The sequence below is a fragment of the Nicotiana tomentosiformis genome, chromosome 5 (genome assembly GCF_000390325.3).
Source record: "Nicotiana tomentosiformis chromosome 5, ASM39032v3, whole genome shotgun sequence".
Lineage (NCBI taxonomy): Eukaryota > Viridiplantae > Streptophyta > Magnoliopsida > Solanales > Solanaceae > Nicotiana > Nicotiana tomentosiformis.
Window position 1 is genome coordinate 135,025,013 of NC_090816.1, and position 24,437 is coordinate 135,049,449.

Here is a 24,437-nt window from a genome sequence, read left to right on the forward strand (position 1 = left end):
TCGATGTGGACTCTAAATTAGAGTGGTGTTTTGGTTATACATTGTCAATTTGAAGAGAAATACATTACGTTATCTATGCTACAACTTTTTGTGCTTTATATTGTTAGCCTATGGTGTGGCTGCTGGAGAAGAAACCTCTTAGAATGAATATTTCTTATAGTATTCTTTTCTACTATCTAACTTTTACATATGCTATCCTGTAGTTATTGTGATTAGTATTCTTGAAAGAAATTTCAAAAGTTTGACTCTTAGTTAACAAGGTAATTTTAATCTCTTTGCATTTATTTTCTTCACTTCTACGATGTTTAATAATTTCATCTGATAAGTACTATTTGCTTATACATGTTCATGTATTGTTAGATTTATACATGATACAATATTTTTCGTTGGTTTAGATATGTAATTATATTTTGCATATCGATATGTGATACTATGTGTAAATAGAGATTAAGATTTTGTCGTGATTTTCTTAGATTTATTTTGTGTGTTTCTTCAATATGTTTCATTCGTTCCACATTAAATATATTTATTTTGACTGAATTAATTTTATGTCTCCTAATACAGACTTTAGTTTAGGCATCTTCTACACCTATGACACCAAGTTCTAAACATCCTTTGATCAGTCACACTTTATACATTATTTTTATGAGTTAGAGAATATAATATATAGATTTTTAAGGTTAGTCTTAGATATCGTCTATAATTGATCAAAGGGAAAATAATGAGAAAAGAATATATTGGGATTTTTTATAAGGTGTGGAATGTTTAAACCGTGAAATTTTGATCAATAAAATATTCATGAAAGTTAATGATTACAAGTTCCTAATGCTATCGTCATTGTTTTTTTCAATTGTTGATTTTGCAGCGTCTTCTTTTAAAAGTAAAACTATAATTCAATCACTATGCTTAAAAAGACATATAAATATCAAAGAAATAGGTTTTTATTTTAGACTCAAACCCAAGCAAAGAAAAAAAGAAACAACGAAAAATTCAGAGCACATTTTTAAACTTTTGATCTCTTTTGTTATAAAAGTAGCTTAATTTTATTTTTTTAACATATAATATTTATTTTAGAATCTTGATAAATTAAAATTAGATTTTATCATTTTATTCTCCAGAAAAATAAAAAACGGACTGATTCGCGTAATAATTCACATAAAAATTAATAGTGGGGTCTGGGGAGGGTAGTTTGTACGCAGATCTTACCCATACCCTAGGGTAGAGAGGCTATTTCTAATAGAAACTCAGCTCCCTCCCTCCAAGAATTCCCCACCCCACCTTGCTCTTGGGGTGACTTGAACTCACAACCTCTTGGTTGAAAGTGGAGGGTGCTCACCACTAGAGCAACTCACTCTTGTCGTTATATCTACCGAAAGAGTGTGCAATAAAAAAAATTGTATAGTAATATTATGAATATAAAGTTTTTAAAGAGATATTAGGTGAGATACAATAACATAATATATTTGTATTTTTATAATAAAATATCTATTAACCACAAAAATTTATACAACTAATTTAGCTAAATACATTATCTTTGTATGTTCATAAGATATTAAATTCACAATTATTGTGTCAATTTAATAATTCTTATTTTTATGATATAAATTAATATTTGACTTATCAATCGTTATTTTCAACATTCTTGTATACATCTGTATTGATTAACGTGATGCACAAGTGGAGCTAGTGTAAATATAGAGAAGCCAACGGCAGATAAAGAAAAATGAAATGAAATTTAAGAGGAAACAGCTAGCTATAGCTATAAAGATAAAAGAAATAGGGTTTAGGTTCAAAGTTGTCCCATTACTTTGGTTCAGTAGTATGGCTGTCCAGCGGGGCGGGGTGGGACGAGACGACATTTAGCCGGGACAGTAGCAGGACGGGACAAATGGGACGAAACGGTAGGCCCATCCCGTCCCGCTAACAAACGGGACGAGATGGGATGGGACGGGACGGGACGGACGGTAGGCCCATCCCGTCCCGCTAACAAACGAGATGGGATGGAACGGGACGGGTTCGCGGGCCTTAAGTGTCGTTTTAAAAAAAAAATTATTTAAGCATTGAGTTTGGCAACGACTATTCTTTTGACAATAACTAAGTTTTTAAAATTTACAACAACTAGTGTTTTGACTTATTTAATAAACTTAAAAATTAAATGGAAATTAGGAAACTAAGTAAAGAATTATAAAATATTAAAAAAAAAACTTGTAATGAAATATTCTAGTAATTATAAAGTTATAATAGAGTTATAATTTATTTATTATAATTTCAAGCCATTAAGTAACTAAGTAAGAGTGTAAGACAATTCATAAAAATAATTCAACGCTTAGAGCCTTTTATTTTATTAATAGAACTTTCAAATCTCACATACAAATATAATTCTTTTGAAGAGCACCTAATCTACGCAGCCATCTTCTAGGAAGGGTTCTGTTTGAACTAGGCTTCTTATTAGTCAATTACAAATTATCATACTAATATTTGTAAGCTCCTATATAACTTCGTTGTAACTTATCTATAATTTCTCTCGTACATTGTTCTGGAATTGGCAATGTTAATTGATATTCCATGAGTTCCATGCCGTCATAGCTCCCAGTGCTAAGTATCTCATTGTATTCTTCTTCTTCCCTAGTTTCACCACCTGTTGTTTCCATAGATTTATATTTATCAAACATTGATCTAACATAAGAATATATGTTAGCTTGGCAGTCTTCGAGAGATGGTTGTTCATTTTCTTGAATTGCTAAATTCTCATAAATTTTACGAACAAGTCCATTTGCACCTCTTAATTTTAAAGATGGGTTACTGAAGATATTCGGTTTGGAATTTAAAAATATCATTTCTAACTGTGGTCTTAGGAAAACTTGAAAAGCGGGATTATAAGTTTCTTGTATATAATGCACACACAAAAAAATAGGACGCGGGACGGGATAGAAGAGACATGCGGGACGGGACGGGACGGGACAAACGGGACGAAATGGCCATCCCGTCCCATCCGTGTCCCGTTTAACATGGGCCCATCCCGTTTAGAATTAAGTGGGACGGGACGGGCCCCGTCCCGTCCTGTTGGACAGCCTTATTCAGTAGTAAGAACGTATCGCATGATGTGTGCGCTAAATGCGAGACGCACATCATAAGTTCGAACTTTGCCGCACGCAAAAACCTAGTTTTAAGTCGAGAAAGATGGACACAAGAATTTACTATCCATTAAGTTAAGAACTGTATACCACTGACCATCGAAGGTTTCTCAATTATAAGAAGAAAAAAAGGGGGAGAAAGAGATCGTCTTCAAAGTAGTCCCATGACTTTTGTTCAGCAGTAAGAAGGTATATCATGATGTATGCATTAAACGCAATCATAAGTTCGAAGTCTAGTTTTAACTCAAGAAAGATGGACCTCAAAAAAACTCTTATCAATGAGGTTAATGTGGAAATCATGAATGCGGAAGGTCAACAACAAAAACAACAACCCAGTATAATCTCACTAATGGGGTCTAGGAAGAGTAGTGTGTACGCAGACCTTACTCCTACCCTGGGGTAGAGAGGCTGTTTCCGGTAGACCTTCGGCTCCCTCCCTCCAAGAACTCCCCTCCTTGCTCTTGGAGTGACTCGAACTCACAACATCTTGGTTGGAAGTGGAGGATGTTCACCACTAGAGCAACCCACTCTTGTCATGTAGAAGTATTTTCACAAAAGATGGAATATGAAACCATCCCAGCATCTTACTGCTCTCATTGCAAGATACAGGGTCACACCACGATATTATGTAGGGTGCTTCATCCCGAGCTGAAAACGTGGGAGGAATCACTGACAACAGCAAGGCCGGAACCGGTAATAGGACATGCTAGTGACTACAATGCTCAACAAAAGAACAAAGTTGAAACAAAGCAGAAAGTGTTCAGGAAGACCAAGAGTTTTTCCTCCAGAGTATACATTCCAACAGGTGTCTCCTTAGGGAACCGGTGTCTCCTTAGGGAATGAAGAACTCCTTCAACAACAAGTCTATATCCAAAGCACACCACTGTTTGGATTGGAACCAATGTTATATGGTAAGAGTCCAGGTAGAGTGGACAAAGAATGTGAACAATTAGAGCAGTAAGGGGTCCGGGGAAGGGCCGCACTCCAAGGGGTGTGATATAGGCAGCCTACCCTGATGCAAGCATCATTGGTTGATTCCACGGCTTGAACTTGTGACCTATAGGTCACACGGAGACAACTTTACCGTTACTCCAAGGCTCCCCTTGGAGAGAAAAAGTAAGAATTCAAAGGTCTGAGAGAAAAGCTTTTGACAACTTTGGTCTATTACTGATCTGGAAAGGAAAGAAAATAACAAAAAACAAATAATAAAAGACAAGAAAAAAAGGAAAGAAACCAAAATGATAGAAACTTCCTTAATTGATTGCTAGCAGTTTCTTCTACGCTCCTTTAAATCTTTAATCCTTGTCTCAATCTTATCCAAAAGTGAAAAGTGAAGAAAGATCAACAAATCTAAATCGTCAACCATAGGTGTACTCCAAGCTGTCCATACTTTGTATATAAAATGTACAACCCTTGTATTCATTTGTTTTTAACGTATTTCTCCTCACATCTTCTTTCGAAAGTTGCAGTGCATGGATAGTCTGTTCCTACTCACAAAATTGGATTTCTTTTCCAGATACAGTAATAAAAATAGGGCTACCGTCCTTGTGATACTTAAAGTTATACAACAGAAAACTTAGGAGCAAAAGAAAATTATATCAACAGGTGTCATAGTCGAGAATGACAGAGAGAACAAGGAGCTAGAGGGAGAAGATTGATCTTGATTGCAACATTCATTGTCATTATTCTTTAACACTAAATAGGATGTACGAGCATTCTTGCCTTCACTTTGGAGAATTCAATCAGCTAAATCTCAAAATGAAGCTCAGAATCCTTAGGAAAGTTATCTGGAACTGCAACTGGACAATCCTCCTCTCCATAGTGCATTATTTCAGGTTTCATTTTGAACTGCGATAACACGAGCCACACTTAAAGTGAGTTAGGAATATGATTATTCATATCATCCATGCAAAGGTGTAAAAACAAAGAGAAAATGACTTCACAAGCTCATATTAAGGGGCATATATAAAGCAGGTTGAGTTGGCAACTACATTTAACTTATCTGAATGATCGGAGATTATTTTATCAACTTTATCCCCTTTAACGGTATCCAAAATATTACTTGAATAAAAAAAATGTATGCAAAATATTGGAGATGTATCATATTCTGAAGAGGTTACTAAACAAGTAGATTTAACCGCTGCTATAGTGCTGTCAACAGAAAAATAAGGTTCGACTGATTCACTACATCTTGTTTGAGGAGATTAATTTACCATTGAAGTGTTTTGCACTTATACTTCTGTCCGGATAGTATCACTAAATATTCGTTCTGGTTTTTTATTTTTATTTATTTGGGGGGGTTGGAGCAGAGAAAGAGAAAGAACAGTTGAAACTATGCACTTGTCATGATAAGCAAATTAGTCGAGAAGATAAAGGAATTATCAACAATTTCAAGATTACTTAGCTGAAAAAAGTAGAATGTTATGATTTGTTTACTTTTAACAGACTTTAAATAGACAGATTTGCATCGTAATAACTAAATTTGAGGTTCAAAATGATCTACCATTGCAACTTCGCCCTTCAACATTGTCGGAATCCCCTCTAGCAATCCCAAAATCAACTTGCTCTTTACCAAAACATGCCTTATTGGGGTACCCTTGCCTGTGTAACGAAAATGTAAAACAGAAGAGATTGCAAGGCAATATGAGTTGGCATATTTCAAATTAGACAGTTCATGTTGAGTAGAGGCAAGAGTGAGTGAAGCAAAAAGAGTAGTATAATCAGGGGCGGATGTAGTATTCTAGTGACGGGTTCATTTGAACCCATAACTTTCGAAGTGGAGTATAAATTTATGTAAAAATATTCACTAACATTTCAAAAATAGTAGATATGAACTCATAACTTTAAACTTTAAAAATATAATGAGTCCAATATTAAAAACCTTAAAGTTGAACCCATAGAGTTTATATCTTGGATCCGTCTCTGTATAATCATTCAAAGAAACAGAGTTAAAACAATTCTATGTCGCATGAAATAATAGCAAACAAGCGTGAAGTCCTATTGCATCCATGGAAATAAAACTGTATTAACTTATATGACAAAATCAAAATATAGAGGTGGGGTATATTTAATTTGTAAATCCTGTCATCATATAGTTATTTGTAGACTAAAGTATAACTCGGTATTCCTTATTCCAAGCAAGAACAGTGAATTACATCCATAATCCTTCTGCATAAGTTGTTTGACAGTAAACCTATAGCTTCTCAAAAGTTCAATTAAATTAATCCTACCTCCGAATTCTGACCGTGTTGATTCAACTGTAACTCCATCCAGTGTTCTAACTGTGCAATGATATATAACCTGTTCAAAAATTCATTGAAAAACAAAATAAGCTACCAACATTTTCCCAACCTAACACTCACAAAAACTGACGTATCCATCAACACGAATCATCATCACAAGCACATAATTCAGAAAATAAAATACAAAAGTACTACCTGTTCACCCTCAGCAGGTCTTGATTCACCACCACCAGGCCTCACCACAGCTTTCATCAAACTTCCAGGAACAATCTTTTTCCTTCTGCATACAACTTATCATTGAATAAAATGTGAATAACAGCTAAATACTCCATTACTCCATTAGAGACATTCTTTTTTATGACGGTGGTGTCCGGGCAGCTTGCGCGTACCTCAACTATTCCACCGTGGCTTAGATAGATACATTCAAACACTTTTCTTTTCATAAATTCATGAATAAAGTGAACTGGGGTAAGTTCTTAACGAAAGAAACATTTGACCTTTTCATTCTAAGTCTCTGGTTTGTTGAAAAAAATTGACTAACAACTAAAAAACACTTTTCTTTTCATAATTTCATAATAAAGTAGGGCAGCCCGGTGTACTAAGCTCTTGCTATGCGCGGGGTCCGGGGAAGGGCCGAACCACAAGAGTCTATCGTACGCTGCCTTACCCTGCATTTCTGCAAGGCTGTTTCCACGGCTCAAACCCGTGACCTCCTGGTCACATGACAGCAGCTTTACCAGTTACGCCAAGGCTCCCCTTCAATTTCATAATAAAGTGAACTCTCTAAATTCTTAACATAACAAAGATTAGACCTTTGTCACCCTCAGTCTCTGGTTTCTTGAAAAAAAAGTGATTAACAGCTAAAAACTTCATTAAAACACCTTTCTTTTCACAAATTTATGAATTAAGTGAACATGGTCAATTCTTAAAAAAAAATAAAGATTACAGCTTTTGTAATCCTCAGTCTCTGGTTTCTTGAAAAAAAATGATTAACAGCTAAAAAAACACTTTCATTTTCATAAATACATGAAAAAATTGAACTGGGTAAATTCTTAACATAATAAAGATTTGACCTTTTATTCATCCTCAGACTCTGGCTTCTTCTTTTCTTGTGGTGGATTAACTTGTTGCTCATGATCATCATCATCTACTACTGCCATTTTTCCTTTAGCTACTGCAAAAGTCCTAATACATTCCAAGAACAAATTTTTATATTCGGAACTCCAATTAATATCAAATAATGAATAAAAACATATAACCCCACTTAATAAAAAAATATTCAAGAATTTGAAGGATTTTACCTTAATGGATATGTAAAAATCGGAACTGCAAAGTGTAACAATACATAGCAAGAACAAATTATTATATTAAGTAACTCCAATTAAGATCAAATAATGAATAAAAACACATAACCTCACTTAATAAAAACACAAAAAAATTAAGAATTTGAAGGATTTTACTTAAATGGGTATGTAAAATTGGACTTAAAGGTTGAAGCTTTTTATTAAAAAATGGCTAGAAGTTAAATGGGTATTTTGGTCTGCTGATGGATTTTTTGATGTTTGATATTCTTGTTCACCAACTACTCACTGACAAACAATAAAATTCCAACTTTTGGCTCTTGACTCTGAGAAGTGACCAAATTTAGAGCCCGTTTGGATTAGCCGTAAAAAAGCAGCTTTAAGGGCCGAAACTTGTTTTATAAATAAACAGTTATCTGTTTGGATAAAAGTGCTGAAACTTAAAAAAAAGTTGTTAAAGTGTTTGATAAACAGGTGTTATTAAGTATTTTTTTCTGTTAAAAAGACAGAAATATCTTGAAAGTTGTTAACATTATAAAGAAGTTGATTACTACAATATATTTAATTCATAATTAATGTAAATAAAAAAAATATTTTAATTTAATTGATTACTTAAGATAATTTTTATAAATATAATTCTTGAAAGTTCATTTTTCGCCACTTTCAATCAAGTAAACTTTCATAAAAATAAAACGAGCTCATTGTCCTCTATAAATAAGAAAAAGAAATACTACAAATTTCCAGAACACTAATTTCTCAAAAGCAAAAAGAAGAAAGACAAAAGGAATCTCTGTTGGATATAAAGCATATCAAAGAAAAGATCATTTCTTTAGGTGTTTGCTTTGATGCTCCGTGAGAAATGAGGCCAATACCCTGTTTATATGGCTTAAATAAGAACTGAAGTTGGAAAAGTTATGGAAGAAGAGGAAGAAGAAAGCAGAGGCTGCATTGCTGCAACAACAATGGAGAAAAGAAAAAGACAATATATTTTAAGATTTTCTACCGAGGGGTAATTTCAGGATTAAGAAAATTTATAAGGGATATGAATGTAATATCCTTGGTCAAAGCAATATGGCTTTTAAGCCAATTTCGAAAAAATTGGGTTTACCCAACTTATTGATTTTGGCTTTTTTTAAAGCGAATTTTAACTTTTTTTAAGCCATTTTTTTGGTTGCCAAACACTTTCACAACTTAAAAAGTGCTTAAAAGTTAGTTTGACCAGCTTTTAAGCCTATCCAAACAGGCCATTAGCGGAAAATTGAACAAGATTGGGATGGACTTGGAGCCAGGGATTAATGGGCTGCTACGGATTGATAGCCTGTTTGGCCCAGCTGGAAGTTTTTTTTGATAGTCTACTTGTTTGAAAAGTGTTTTTTTCTAATTTGTGTTTGGCTAATTAATCTAAAAAGTATTTTGAAGAATAATTTGTGTTTAGACTAATTTTTCAAAAAGTAATTTTAAGTATCGAATTACGAATAATATTTAATAGTTAATATTATATGAATAAATAAATAATCTCAAATATTTATTATTAAAAATAATAATTAAGTTTTTTTATTTTATTTAAGTAAAACATGAAAATAAAATTTAAGAGTACTTTAATTCTTTCAAGATGATTTAAATATATCAAAAAATTATTTAACAAATATAAAAGAATTCATCTCAAAAGTCACCATATATTAAAAAGATATCCTAAAATTAAAAAAAAATATTTATATGAGAGTTCAATAATATAAACTCTAATTCTAAGTATTAAGTTTAAAATAAGTAAGGTTAAACATTTAATCCTTTGTCATCCGCAGTCTCTGGTTTCTTGGAAGAAAAAAAAGTGATAAACAGCGAAAAACTTCATTAAAACACTTTTCTTTTCACAAATTTATGAATTAAGTGAACAGGGTCAATTCTTAAAAAACAAAGATTACACCTTTTGACATCCTCAGTCCCTGATTTCTTGAAAAAAAGTGATTAACAGCTAAAAAACACTTTTTCATAAATTCATGAAAAAAGTGAACTGATAACAAAAAAAAAGATTTGACCTTTTATCATCCTCAGACTCTGGTTTCTTCTTTTCTTGTGGTGGCTTAACTTGTTGCTCATGATCATCATCATCAACTACTGCCATTTTTCCTTTAGCTACTGCAAACTGTTCAATACATAGCAAGAGCAAATTTTTATATTAAGTAATTCCAATTAAAGATCAAATAATGAATAGAAACACATAACCCCACTTAATAAAAACACAAAAAAATAAAGAATTTGAAGGATTTTACCTTAATGGGTATGTAAAAATTGGAGTTAAAGATTGCAGCTTTTCCACTAGCTACTCCAAAGTGTAACAATACATAGCAAGAACAAATGTTTATAATAAGTAACTCCAATTAAGATCAAATAATGAATAAAAACACACAAAAATCAAGAATTGGAAGAATTTTACCTTAATGGGTATGTAAAAATTGGAGTTGGTTGAAGCTTTTTATCAAAAACAATGGCTAGAAGTTAAATGGGTATCAGCCGATGGGTTTTTTTGCTGTTTGATATTCGTGTTCACCAACTAATCACTGACAGACAATCAAAGGTCTAACTTTTGGCTCTGCCTTACAAAATTTAGCTGAAAATTTCAGAAAATTTTAACTCATGTAGCAAATCTTTACATCTTATTTATTATAAATAAAAACTCTTTTAAAATATTATTTTCTATACCTACCTTTTAATTTTTATAGCAAAATATGTATTTATGGTTTTACTTAACCTTTTTTGTTTTTTTGAATACATGAATATTTTTTTTGTCTTTAAGATGTTAATGAAGGAATACATAGCAGCCTTTAAGTTATGCTGTTAATTGATATATTATGTTATATTCACTATATTAAGTGTATTCACTTTATCTCAAACATCAATGTGTTTCACTAAATTATCTAGCAATATGTATTCAGCAGTATGTATTCAGTGTTTTTCCCTATGTATTCATGCATTTTTTTTTAATTACTATTAGCTATGTATTCAGATATATTTTTAATTAATAGCAGTTAAGTTATTCCCATATATGTTCAGCAGTAAATTTGTATTACAAGTCATGTATTCACTTTATGCACTGTATTCATTGTAATTAGTGTTTTCTCTGTTTTCAATGTATTCATTGTATTTTCACTGTACTCAACCTTTTTTGTTTTTTGAATACATGAATGTCTTTTTTGCCTTTAAGATGTTATTAAAGGGATACATAACATCCATTAAGTTATGCTATTAATTGATATATTATGTTATATTCACTATATTTGGTGTATTCACTTTATCTCAAGGTTCATTGTGTTTCACTGAATTATCCAGCAATATGTATTCAGCAGTATGTATTCAATGTTTTTTAGTATGTATTCATATATTTTTTTTAAATTACTATTAGCTATGTATTCAGAAGAATTTTTAATTAATAGCAATTAAGTTATTCCCATATATGTTCAGCAGTAAATTTGTATTACAAGTCATGTATTCACTTTATGCATTGTATTTAGTGTTTTCTCTGTTTTCAATGTATTCACTGTATTCCCATATATGTTCAGCAGTAATTTTGTGTAGGCAAATGAAAATATTGTATGTATGTAGCCAAATCAGTTGTAGGATCTGTTTATATTTTATATCCATACATAACCAATCGTATGTATAACGCAGATGTATTTGCAGTTATACATTGTTATGTATTTTCAGAGGATTGTGAATGGAGATTTAAGGCTTCTAGTATTAACAAATCATAAATGTTCAAAGTGAGGGAGTTCAATGATAAGCATACATATCCGTTGAAGGATAAGGTGTATGAGCAACGTCAAGCAACTAGTAGGTTGATTGGTGGTATGATTAGGTCTAAGTTTACTAATCATAAGAGGAAATACACACCAAAGGATATAATTGATGATGTGAAATCAGACTTTGGCGTAGATGTTAGTTACATGTTGGCGTGGTGCGCTAAAGAAAAGGCAGTGAATTTTTTGAGAGGCGAACCAGCTGATTCATACAATAAATTACCAGGGTACTTGTATACACTGGATATGGCATATCTTGGTTCGCATATTAGAATGGTACAATCACTGAAAAAATGAGTTCATGTATTTTATATATCGTTATGTGCTTTTATAAAGGGGTTCGATTACTGTAGACCCATCATGGTTGTGGATGGTAACCACCTAAAATCGGCATATATAAGGAGTCGTATATTGGCAATTCTCTTGTTGATACAAGTGCGGAATTGATTGACTCAGCAATATTTGACGTTATAGTCCATCCCCGGTTAACAGGTGCATACAACCTAGCCCACTTTTCATATCCAGCTAATTTCAAGTATTCTTTCACCCGAATATCTACCTTATTCACCTTTTTTATTAGACTATCAAATTCATCCTGAGTGTATGCTTTTGCCATAGAGAAGTATACTTCGCTCAACTTTGCATGACTCTTTTTGAATTTCTTATATACGTTGTTCCATAGATGTCATATACAAGTAAAATGGGGTACCATATGATACACTCTCGATACAGATTTGATGATGCTCTCATTCCTATCTGAAATGATGCACATGTTTTCCCGTTCACCATAAGCTACCTTGAATTGCTCAAAAAATCACAACCAAACAGCATCGTTCTCTTAATCAACAACACCATATGCTAGTGGCAATATATGCCCTGTAAATATAATTGCATACATATAAAAAAAAAATTCATTCAACTTGTATTAAGAAGTCAAATTATAATATTTTATGTTAATCCGTATATATTTTATTTTTTAACTGACTCACTTGCACCATCCAACGTGCTAGCCGAGATGAATGTCCCTGTGTATGCCGATTTTAGGTGGCTACCATCCACAACCACGATGGGTCTACAGTAATCGAACACCTTTATAAAAGCATACAACGATATATACAAATACATGAACTCATTTTTCGATGATTTTACCATTCTAATATGCGAAGCAAGATATGCCATATCTAGTGTATACAAGTACCCTGGTAATTTATTATATGAATCACTTGGTTCACCTCTCAAAAAATTTATTGCCTTTTCTTTAGCGCACCACGCCAACATGTAACTAACACCTACACCAAAGTCTGATTTCACATTATCAATTATATCCTTTGGTGTGTATTTCCTCTTATGATTAGTAAACTTGGACCTAATCATACCACCAATCAACCTACTAGTTGCTTGACGTTGCTCATACACCTTATCCTTCAACGGACATGCATGCTTATTATTGAACTCCCTCACTTTGAACATTTGTGATTTGTTAATACTAGAAGCCTTAAATCTCAATTCACAATCCTCTGAAATACATAACAATGTATAGTTGCAAATATATTTGCGTTATACATATAATTGGTTATGTATGGATATAAAATATAAACAGATCCTACAACTGATTTGGCTAAATACACACAACATTTTTATTTGCCAACAAATTTTTGTATATAAAAACATACAACCGAATACAATGTATGTTTATTGAATATACTATAATTTTTTTTGAATACATTGCATAAATAAATATTTAAACATACATTAATATAAATAGTTAAGTTCTCGTATAAATGTTTCAGAACACTCAATTACAAAAATACTGATACATAAACATAGCATGAAGGAAGGCATATATTATGGATACAACATTATACATGCTGTATTTTTAAAAATTCTACCATAAATACATTATACAACTGAATACACCAGTTGAATACAACATACTAGTGAAAAGGTTGTAAGTAAGAACACTGAAACCTGATAGCATTAGACCTATCAACTCGGAATTAAAATCTTTCAGCAATTGCATATTGCTCCATCACCGCCTTCAGTGTGGCCTTATCCTTATATACTTGTCCAGACATGACCTCTCTTCGATTAGTTTTTGAAATAATCAAATCCCTTTCCAGTTCGAAAACCTCAATTGGTTCACCTGAGTTTACTGACTCAAGAGCAAGTGTATCAATTGTATCAAATTTACTCACCCCATCTGTTTCGTCTAGTTGCATTGGGTTGCCTTGAATTAAACTTCCTCCAACTACAATTTCTTATCCATTATTGTTATACATAATGGATAAATCCCAAATTCTCTGTTCTCCTTTTTCAACTCTACATACACCCTATAACCCATGTCGTTGTGTATTTCCATTAGCGTGCAATTTTCCTCCATTTTGTATTCAATTTTAATTGACTTTTAGCTCAAATCTATGGCAAGTTGCTTCAAAATTGAAGCAACCAAATCATTGTACGACGCATACTCCTTTATCAGTATCTCATCAATCGAATAATCGACATAGTTATTCTCAATGTTCCACTTGCCAGAATGACGCAATAGCACGTTTAAATTTGCCATCTGGAAAATCGAATTTCAGTCTATTTCTATAGATACTTGTATGAATTCCTAGCAAAACCTCGAACAATATCAGCGGGATAAAAATTCCTCGAACGATATCACGAAAAAAGGATGGACTGAATCTCTGAAGATTGCTATATTTTTTGGGTTTTTTCGTCTGAGAAATCTTTTCATTAACTGGATTAATAATTTTGCGTGTTTTAATTGAGTTTGTTGAGTTATATTAGGAGTCTATCACGTTAATTGGTTCACTTTCCGTTTTTAAACAGTTGGCGAGACCTATTTTTACGTAAATTACCGTTACTGTATTCTTGAATATAGCTCGCGAATACATATGAATATAACGGATGATAGTTGATTGCCCTATTTTTTCGCCGAGTTTTGCTACTGTATTCATGAATATAGTAGCTTGAATACATCGAATACATTCCATAACAACTGAAAAGATAGCTATAGGAAGTAATTAAGTAAATGATAGCTATAGCAAGTTAATAGCCACTAAACAATATTTATTTCTGAAAATTTCTCTTTATTGAACAAGAATACAAGATTTGGCATTTGGGCTGGATCCAAGGATTAATGGGCTGCTACAGTTTAATCACCTCATTAAAAACAAAATTATCCACTAAATTTAGCTTCTGAATAAAGAATGTCACTGATATTACGTTTTTTCCAATAAATTATCCTAATTTTAATTTTAAGATAAAAATAATTTTCCCTCTTTCCAAAAAATGTTTGGAGCACGAGGGTTAACTAACTTTAATATCATTTTCTATGATATTTAGAAAATATGTAAAACTTTTATCATTTCTTAAGCCGAAGGTCTATCGGAAATAACCTCTCTACTCTACCTTTATAGGGTAGGGGTAAGGCTGCGTACACACTACTCTCCCGGACCCCACATATGAGATTAAGCTAAGTTTGTTATTGTTGTTGTTGTAGTTACAAAAATTGTTTATCTCTCCAAATAGTAAGAATGTCAAGCAAATTCAGAAAAATAGAGTTTCATTTTAATGATAAAATACATTTATTATTATTTTTTAACATTGATTTTCTTACTAATTTTACAAATATTTTCCTCCTGTTTCAATATAATAGTCCTAATTTAAAATTAATTTATTTATAGATATAAAAAATATTTAAATTTACTATTAGTCCTTTATGTCGTCTTTTTCTTTTGAAATGATAATAGTGAAATGTCATAAAGTTTATAAAGTATAAGTTTGATTGATCTTTTGATATGAACATCGAGTGTGGATAATATTTTTCTTATTTTCATAACAATGGTAACATAATTACTATAATTTGTTAAAATTGTTGAAACTTCAAAGTAACTCTTACTTGTTTTGTTCTACTTATTATTTTAGTCGTAGATATGAATTCCACGGGGTCTAACTTTCACAATTTCCAAGTTAGAATTCTTTTATATGGGTTCCAATTGATTTATTTTCATTTCTTTGGCAAAAATAAGACCTGAATCGAATTATCATTTATGAAATGGAAGTTGGGTTTATGTAGTGTAATCAAGAACATTTATACAGATTTTGAGTAAATTCCACCATGTGTTGGTAGAAAATGTTATAAAAAACATGGCATTAATGATACCTATGAATGAATATTGTTATGGGTGCAATAAAAAAAAAGTAATAGTATTACGAAAAATGTTATAGTATTACGGGAATTGTGAATTTAATAGTTAAAACAGAGAAAAACATAATTGCTTGTAAAGAAATATAAGTTTACCTTGCTTTTAAAATAAAGAAATTATACAAATTACCCTTTGAAGATTGGAATGGTGACATTTCTATTTTTTACTTTATCTGAAATTTTATTTTATTTCACGGGAAAAAAAAAGGAGAAATGGATATTGTCACGCAAACAAACACATATCATGGCCGGCTATAGGGTAAAGCTTCTAAAGCATTTGCTTGAGGCCCCCAAATTTTGGGGGGGGGGGGGGGCATTTTTTTAATACCAAAATAGGTTTATAGTTGTCTTTCTTGCTTTTTTCGGGTTTAAGTCTGATAACTTAGTAGGAGTAGTATTATTCGAAACTCACATAGCTTAAAAGTACTATTGATATCATATATCGTGCATTTTTTTTTATTTTTTCTGAAGTTTCAAGCATTTTGTGTTATCGAAGGAGCAAAAAAATATCTTGAAATCAAGTCATCATTTTTCTTGAATTAAATTCTATTATTATAACTTTCAAGTGTTATTATCATCTCATTTTATTCTTACTTCATAGTTATATACTATCTTTTATTCATTTATTAGAATTTAAATATGCCACGAAAAATATGAATCAAGTTGTTCGAAGCTAAAATAAAAGAGTTAAAAACTATTTTAATATTGTCTAAAACATTTTTAGGAGAGATCGATTATAAAAAGTTATTAATAATTTTGTATCTCAAAATATTAGAAAAATAGAATTCAAATATATATATATATCACGTACGTGTGTGTGATTTGTTTTTAAAAAAAAAATAAAGTTTAGGGCTTCTTACCAACATTGGCTTTAGGCCACAAATATTGTTAAGCCGCCACTAATACATATTGTATGAATTTTTTTTTTTGGTACACCTAAAAAGACAAAAGATTTAAAATCGTTCATAAGCTACTTGACTTAAAGCTATTAGGAGAAGAAAGTCCATATCCTTGATCGTGTCTTCTCAAATTAGCAAATCCTATTCATCTAAGTGCAGAAATAAAGCCTCTTTGACCTTCTCACTGATTTGATCTTGATGGGACTTCCAATCCTTCATATGCTACTTCGTTCCCATTTGAAACTGCAAAAAAATCCAAAAGCAAAAGAGTGAACTTATTAAAACCGCTTATAATTAATAGAAATATAGATATTATTACTTTATCAAAATCCATTTTAACAAGTAACAACAGACGTTAAGAGAAAAAAAGATTGCATATTCCTAATTTGAAACGACCATATTAGATGAATTAGTGCACACAGTCTTGAGAGGAACGGGCTTCATCTGGTATTAGTATTATGTTATTCATATGGTGTAACACAAAGCCATCATTGCTTATTTTCACTTTTTCCATAAAAACCATAAAAGAACAGAGAGATCATAAGGGAGAACGAACCTCAACTTCATCTCGTACTCAAGTTTCTCCACAATACCAGGATTTAATTTGGCACAGCTTTCTTGAAAGTCTACCTGTCAGCAAAGGCGAAGATGTGATATCATTTGACAACACTACTATTCTGGTCTAAGATAGGTGTCACGTCACCTTTACTAATAAGACCAATATATAGATATATGTAGATTTAAAAATAATGGATTATTGCATACCCAAGTAAGTTCTCTCGCGAATCTCTTTCTCAGACCAAGAGTCTAGTTGTTCCGCTACAAACAAAGGAAACATATGCTCTTCATAGGCAATGCCACCGGCTTTAGAGCAAAGGGCTACCACACTTGCAACTTACTTTCATTAGAATGTGACCTTTGTTTCTAATGTTATTAGAGTATGCGACAGGAACTAGCTGCATCGGTCACGGTGTCATGGTGTTCATCTTTATACAACAAACGAAGTCCATACTTCTTTATTACTCCAGAAAAAGATAGCCTAATAATCCCATAGTCATTTGGTGTTTTTCCTTTTGCCTTAGATGTATCCCATAAGACAGCAAAAGGTACAAAGAAAAAATGTATATAATATTTTGAATCAGATTCTGAAGGGTTGGATAAGCCAAGTTCCTGGGTCATCCACGACATCCTGTCATTACATACGGGAATCAATTGAGTTTTGGTGTCAACTAATCTGCCAGAGTAACATACAGCAAATCCCAAGAATTTATGAGGTATATACCAATTTCCAGGCAAATTGACTGATACACTACTATCCGTTCCCTGATAGAGGAACCAACTTGGGATCTTCTTCTCAATATGCACAATGGTAAACACACTTTCGGACAAGGAATCTGAAGCAGAGATGTCATGCCTCAAGGAAAAGATATTCTGAAACAGGGCATGTGCAAACAAATTATATATAGTATCATTGTGTGCATCATCCTTATAATACAATGGTTTGAATATCACCCTCTGTTGTTTCTTCCTCTTTGTTACTAAATCATGGATAAATTTCAGAGCCATATGATAATCTACATGCAATATATTTAATTCAGGGGGAAGTTCTGGTAGCTGTGTAAGCCTCTGACAATATGATAAGTCTAAGGATCGAAGAGCACCAAGTTGGGCTATGCTTCGAGGCAAATTCTCAAAATTATTTCCATGGAGATTCAATTCTTTCAAAGAGGATAAGGATCCAATGTCTTCCGGAAGTCCTCCATCTATTAGATTGCAGTACCTGAGATTCAGAATTTCCAATGAGCGTAATCCTTCAGCCACCGGAGGGAACTCAAAGTGCACTCTATCCCGTACGAATCCAAAATCCAAGACTTTAAGTTTGTTCAAGCGTGCGATGGAAGACGGAGGTCGTGAAATTAGGGTACAACTGGCATCAAGCTTCTCCAAGTTGTCTAAATCCCCTATCTCTTCTGGCAAGCTTTCCAGTTTTGAGCACTCCGACACATCTAAAATAACCAAACTTTTCAACCTACAGATGTTGCTTGGAAGAGCTACAAGGTTATTCATACGCCTCAAATCTAGCTCGGTAATATGAGTTTGGTACTGAAAAATAGAGGATGGTAGTTCCCTTATCCCAGAGCTTCGCATGTCAATCTGTATCTCCGGCTTCATCCTCCCGTGGATTTCTGGAAATTTCTCTAACCTATAGCAATATTTTAAACCCAGATATTCAAGAGATTCCACGTTAACACATGGAAACCTCTTAAGGCTATCACAAAAACTCAAATTTAACTGAATGAGTTTGCTGCAACATCCCAGGGAATGGTGAACTTCTTCAAGATTATAACAACAAAACAGATTCAAATACTCCAAATTCGGCATCCCCGTGAAATCTGGTGTTCGCATCAGTCTTTTAGACCCGCTGAGATCTATCCTCCGTAGAGACGGCAAATGCTGTTCAGAACACAAATAGAATGAGAACCTATTTTAGTTTTGTTTTTTCATTTGTATGTGTGGGCATCAAATGACCTCTGTTGCTACCGTTCCTAAAAAGTACTCCATTTATTAATCCCTCGACAACAAATGAATGATAGCATTTGAATTATGAGGGCCAACACATTATTTTGTGCGAAATTAGAAAATTATTTATTTTATATATGGAAGTAACTTGTTTAGAAACTGAATAAAATTATTCAAAAAACCTGTAGCAAAGAGAAATAAAGTGCTTTAAAGAAGTGAAATATAAAATGGGGAAACCCAAATGTTAAATCCGGAAGCAATGTATGAAAGCGTATATGTCATTCTAGAAAATAGTTGTGCAGAATGAACTCTTTTTGTTTTACTAATAAGTATTCCTTCCATCACACTATATACAATCTAGGATGAAATTCATATGAATCTAATCTTACTATGAGAAATAATTGAATGAGTTCTTAATTTGAGCTTCTTAGTTAAAATGATGATGGGAAGACTTGAAAAATAAAAGGACATAAAGATCTTACAATAATAATACTGAGAACAACCCCAAATAATGTAAAATACAATAATTTCTTTTGAGATGGAAATACATTAATTTGAGCTTATTAATTAATACTCTCTCCGGTCCATAATAAGTGACACTTTGGTCATTGGCACACCTCTTAAGAAAGAAACTGCAATTGAAACAATACCAATAGATTGTAGTAGTAACTTTTTAAAATTAAAAAAAATAAACAATGGTAAAGTGAATCTCTGATTGAGTCATTATGTAATAACATGTCATAAAATTTTCAAGTTAATCCAAAGAATGATATTGGATCAAACAGATTAAATGGCTACTAGACTAATCCAACACTTAAAAATATAAGAAAAACGAATTAGGCAACGTAAATTAAAGAGGCTACTTAAGGAATTAGGCAATTCATGTCTTTTTTTTTTTTACTAATTAGGCAATTAATATTACTTTTGCTTCTCCTACTAGCTAAAGTAAACAACTAAAATGACGTACTTGCAAGAGTATGAAGCAAGATGAACAAATAATTGGAATTGACTGCCCTATATGTCTTTGGAATATGAAAATTAGAAATCAAATACTCTTGCATTATTTAGCCTACTTACTGCATTGTTGGTCATCACTGCTTCGAAATCACTGGGGAGCCATAATCTGCTGCGTTCTCCCGGATTCTTTTGCAAGTTCACTATATATTTACCCATATCTTCTATAAAGTCATGCATTTGAATCTCATCATTTTCAGAGATGAACACAAGTGATTTGTCAATTAAAATATGCAATCCGTATTCAGCTCCAATATGACAACTCTCAAGAACTTGCATGGCATAATCTTTTTCTTCCCCTCGCAAGATGCATGCTATATCTAGAAACATCTCTTGTTGGATGGGCTCCAATCCAACATAACTGATTTTGAGCTTTTCAACAATTTCCGAATTAGAATTAATTTTCATGTGCTCTATTGCACTTTTCCATTCAGTTAAGCCTAGGTTATGCAGTAAAGAACCCCACACTTTGAGGGCTAAAGGAAGGCCTTTAGCATAATTTACTACTTTCAATGAAATCTCCTTAAAATGCTCATCTGGAAATTCTTTTCGGAAAGCATGCTGATTGAACAATTGCATGGATTCATGATTAGGTAGTGCAGTCACTTCATATATTACATCATTCTTCTCTATCAAATGCTTGTCTCTAGTTGTTACAATAATTCTACTGCCATCACCAAACCAATCAAGATCACCTGCTAAATACTCTAAATGATCTTTATGATCTATATCATCAAGCACAATTAATACCTTCTTAGAGCGAAGTTTGTCCGGAATCATCCGCTTCCCATCATGCTTATTAGTGACGTAATCATCTTTTCTTCTTAACAATTCAGAGAGAAGGGTGTTTTGCAAAGAATGCAGTTGATGTCTTTTTTCATTTTCTTTAATATCCGTAAGGAAACAAGCAGCTTCAAATTGATGAGATAAAGTATCAAAAATGGCTCTTGCTATTGTCGTCTTCCCTAGACCGCCCATGCCCCAGATCCCCAATATGATCCGAACATCATTGATTCCTACCTTAAGTAGGGACTTTAATTTCTCCAATTGAGTATCTATTCCCACAACATCTCGCAAAGAAGACAAAGTAGCACTATTGCACAATTTGGAAATTTGGTCGACAATCTGCTGAATATTCTCTGCTTCAATCCTACGAAAATAAGAAGATTAATTGTGGATAATAGTCAAGTATTAGTAAGCATTTAATAATTAATTTTTTATTTATTACATAGGGGTAGGGGAAAGGGAGAGAATATTGCAAGGTGAGGAATCGAACTCTTATCAACTAGGTAAATAGCTGACACATTGATCTACTAAATATTGTTAATTTGCATACAGATGATTAAAAGACTACGCACATAAAACAAACGCTTGAAGGAACAATCAAAATATTAAGATGTTTTTATTTATTCTCTCTAATTATATTGATAGGAACAATACCTTCTTACTGATAGAAACATATATAACAACCATCATTCCTTTTTTTCAAGAAAAAATAAAATAAAAATATTTTTAACGTCTAAATGACAATCAATGAAATTAGATTGTGTAACCAATATTCTTAGCAAAATAAATTGATTAAGTTTCAACCTTTTAATTTTTATTTTGTAAATATGATAAATTTATTTAGTGTCTATTCTGTTTAACTCATTTTTGAGGTACAGATTCTTTTTTCTATAGTAGATTATTTAGTCTTCACATAAGCAACCATAATTGAATGAAAATTATTCCTTTTGAGCTCCTCACTTTGCTCCTATGGTAACTCGAACCCGCAACTCAAAGTTTGGAGTTGGGTGCTTAGCACTTGAGCAACTCTCTCTTTATATTATTCTATTTATTTTTCATTATAAGAAATTACTATGTGTTTTTAACTCACCCGTCACGGACATCATAGCCTTTTAGATTTGCGGCAACAGTTAGAGCATTCCTCCATCTTTGGAGCTTCTGCATTCCTTCATCATCATCCTTATAGCTTGTTTCATGTCTGTCAAAGGCTTCAGCAAAGCTCTCCCTTTGTTTCCGAACATGTGATGGATCCACATCATAGAAGACTGGTATGACAGTTTGTCCGTATTGATCCTTGCATTCCATGATCTTTACTAACTCATCTAAGCACCACCTCGATGTTGCATAATTCTTTGAGAAAATGACAAGGGCAACTTGAGACTGTTCGATAGCTTTCAAGAGTTCATATGATATTGATGCGCCATGCTCTAGCCTTTTATCATCTTGAAACGTGAATATTCCACTGTTTTCCAAGCCTCTGAAGAGGTGACCTGTAAATGTTCTTCGAGTATCTTCACCTCTAAAATTTAGAAAGACTTTGTAGTTCCACCGAGAATACTGTGAAGTACTCGCAGAAGCAGAAGATGATGCCATTGATTCAGTTAATTATCTGAAAAGAAAAAACCTATTTGTGAATTAAATTATAGTTGTGGTAAGAGAGCAACTGTTGGTAATAGGAGAGAAAGAAATATACAACTAGCTACTAGCACTTCAAATAACAAAAGTTTGTGTGAGATGGGCTCTACTCGAATTATTGGTATTGGACCTAGTCAACTGATGCATGCTGTAACATTTAATGTGGTAGGAAATTATTGTGAAGCTTCTTCTTAATGCTTTACACCAGTTGATTTGAATTGGAAATTCCTTCAATACTCCACTGTATATACAGAACGGTCAGCTAAAAGTACAAGTGGATGCATTGAATTGAATTATTGCTCCAAAGCACAAACACAAACGTCCCTCTCTCTCTTCTATGCCAAAGAAAAAGGATCCCATTGATTGAATTTCGTTTTCTATTTTAATTTTCTACGGAGGTTGACAAAATCTTCGTCCAGCAAAATATTTCTCAGCTTGTTTTGGGTAATGAACACAAAATTAAATGACTTTACGTAAAAAAAAAAAAAAAAAAACTTTTGGGTAATAAACACTAAATTGAATGACCACAAATAAAATTTAGTCACATATTTGTTCCCAATTTATTAAGGTTAAGAAAGTTATAGTAAAGTTTAGACAAAATTGTACAATATATTGTGGAACATATCATTCTGCAAAAAAAGAAAAAAGAATTATCTGGTCGACTTTTCAATATAATAATTACCGAGATTGAAGATGTAGATTATGATATGTAAATAAGTGATGCTAACTTTTAACAAAGAAAGAGTCTACCCAGAGGCGGCTGAACCCCAAGGCAGGTAAGGCAAAGGCTTTAGGCCCCATAAATTTGAAGGCCCTACTTTTTAGTAGTTTTAGGTTTATGTATTTATTTTCCTTTTAAAAAATTTAAGTATTTAATGTGAACAGCTATAATTTTGCTGTCGAAAAGGAAAATAAAAGTTTACTTTTAACGTTATTGCATATTGGGGATATGAGTTGTTACTTTTTACCGTTCTTGCCTTTTTGGGATTGACTTCTTTTTATTTTTTTCATATTTATTTACAACTACAAAGTTGAAACCTTCTTGCCTTCTTCTTTTCTACGTTAACTTCTTAAAAGCTTTATGATAATTCTTACTCCTTCCCGTCAAAAGAACTACAAGACTCTTGTGATCCTTATTTGTGGGATGAAATATAAAGTTGGTAAGTACGAAATGTTTTTCAATAATAAATCTTTTCTTTCTGTCCAAGCATTTCTATTTCTACATCTTGTACTTGGGACTGATTTTCTACAAGAATGATTTTACAGGTTTTCAAGCACAAAAGTATTAAAAAGTTATTTGGGATCAACTTATCAATTGAATCAGGTTCTATTGTTCTAACCTTTGGCTATTTATTTAATCTAAATTCTGTCATTTTTTATATTTTTACTTTATAGATATACTGTAATTTTTTGTTATTTACTAGAGTTTAAATATGTCTACTAAAAAATATGAATCCGGTTATGCATAACTTCAAAAAAAGAGAAGAATTGCAACTTTAAATTAACTTAATGAATTCGCTAGAAAAATAGACTTTAAATAAAATACATATAATTTGTTTAAAGGAACTTAAGGCCCCTCATTACAATTTGACTTTAGGCCCCTAACTGTGTTGAACCGCCTCTGTGTCTACCTATCCCAATTGAATTGGATTATTGCTCCAAAGCACAAACACAAACACAAACGTCCCCATCTCGCTCTCTCTCTCTCTCTCTCTGCCAAAGAAAAATGTCACGATCCAAAATCCCACCTCAGGCGTCGTGATGACACCTAGTCTCTAAGGACCCGTTTGGCCATAGGTTTTGCCAAAATAAACTTGGATTTTATTTGGCAAACACATATTTGGCCATAGATTTTGCCTATATTTTGGCCAAACCCCAAGTCCCAAATCCCAAAACCAGCTC

At 32.5% G+C, this 24,437-nt stretch overlaps 3 protein-coding genes and 1 pseudogene across 4 annotated transcripts; all 4 read right to left on the reverse strand.

The window, feature by feature from the left end:
* The window catches only part of LOC104120611 (TMV resistance protein N-like), a 36,027-nt pseudogene extending 25,781 nt beyond the window's left edge, over positions 1 to 10,246 (reverse strand).
* LOC104088612 (peptidyl-prolyl cis-trans isomerase PASTICCINO1-like) lies at positions 4,626 to 8,022 on the reverse strand. The gene is made up of 6 exons (XM_070175410.1): positions 7,678 to 8,022; positions 7,450 to 7,561; positions 6,572 to 6,656; positions 6,365 to 6,434; positions 5,638 to 5,735; positions 4,626 to 4,982 (listed from the first exon to the last, which is right to left on the reverse strand). The coding sequence occupies exons 2-6, from the start codon at positions 7,521 to 7,523 to the stop codon at positions 4,881 to 4,883; spliced, it is 429 nt and encodes a 142-aa protein (XP_070031511.1). The 5' UTR covers positions 7,524 to 7,561; positions 7,678 to 8,022; the 3' UTR covers positions 4,626 to 4,880.
* Positions 10,247 to 12,309: 2,063 nt separating the features above from the next.
* On the reverse strand, positions 12,310 to 12,941 carry LOC138893198 (uncharacterized). The gene is made up of 2 exons (XM_070176975.1): positions 12,461 to 12,941; positions 12,310 to 12,347 (listed from the first exon to the last, which is right to left on the reverse strand). The coding sequence occupies exons 1-2, from the start codon at positions 12,939 to 12,941 to the stop codon at positions 12,310 to 12,312; spliced, it is 519 nt and encodes a 172-aa protein (XP_070033076.1).
* Positions 12,942 to 16,512: 3,571 nt separating this feature from the next.
* LOC104088613 (TMV resistance protein N-like) lies at positions 16,513 to 22,584 on the reverse strand. 2 transcript variants are annotated; one of them, XM_070175409.1, is made up of 5 exons: positions 21,991 to 22,584; positions 20,178 to 21,264; positions 17,346 to 19,034; positions 17,137 to 17,206; positions 16,513 to 16,823 (listed from the first exon to the last, which is right to left on the reverse strand). In XM_070175409.1, exons 1-3 carry the CDS (start codon positions 22,491 to 22,493, stop codon positions 17,514 to 17,516), a joined length of 3,111 nt encoding a protein of 1,036 aa, XP_070031510.1. In that variant the 5' UTR covers positions 22,494 to 22,584; the 3' UTR covers positions 16,513 to 16,823; positions 17,137 to 17,206; positions 17,346 to 17,513. The 2 variants fall into 2 exon arrangements, with proteins under 2 accessions (XP_070031510.1, XP_070031509.1); XM_070175408.1 differs by having other exon boundaries at positions 17,137 to 17,210.
* Between the last annotated feature and the right edge of the window lie 1,853 nt (positions 22,585 to 24,437).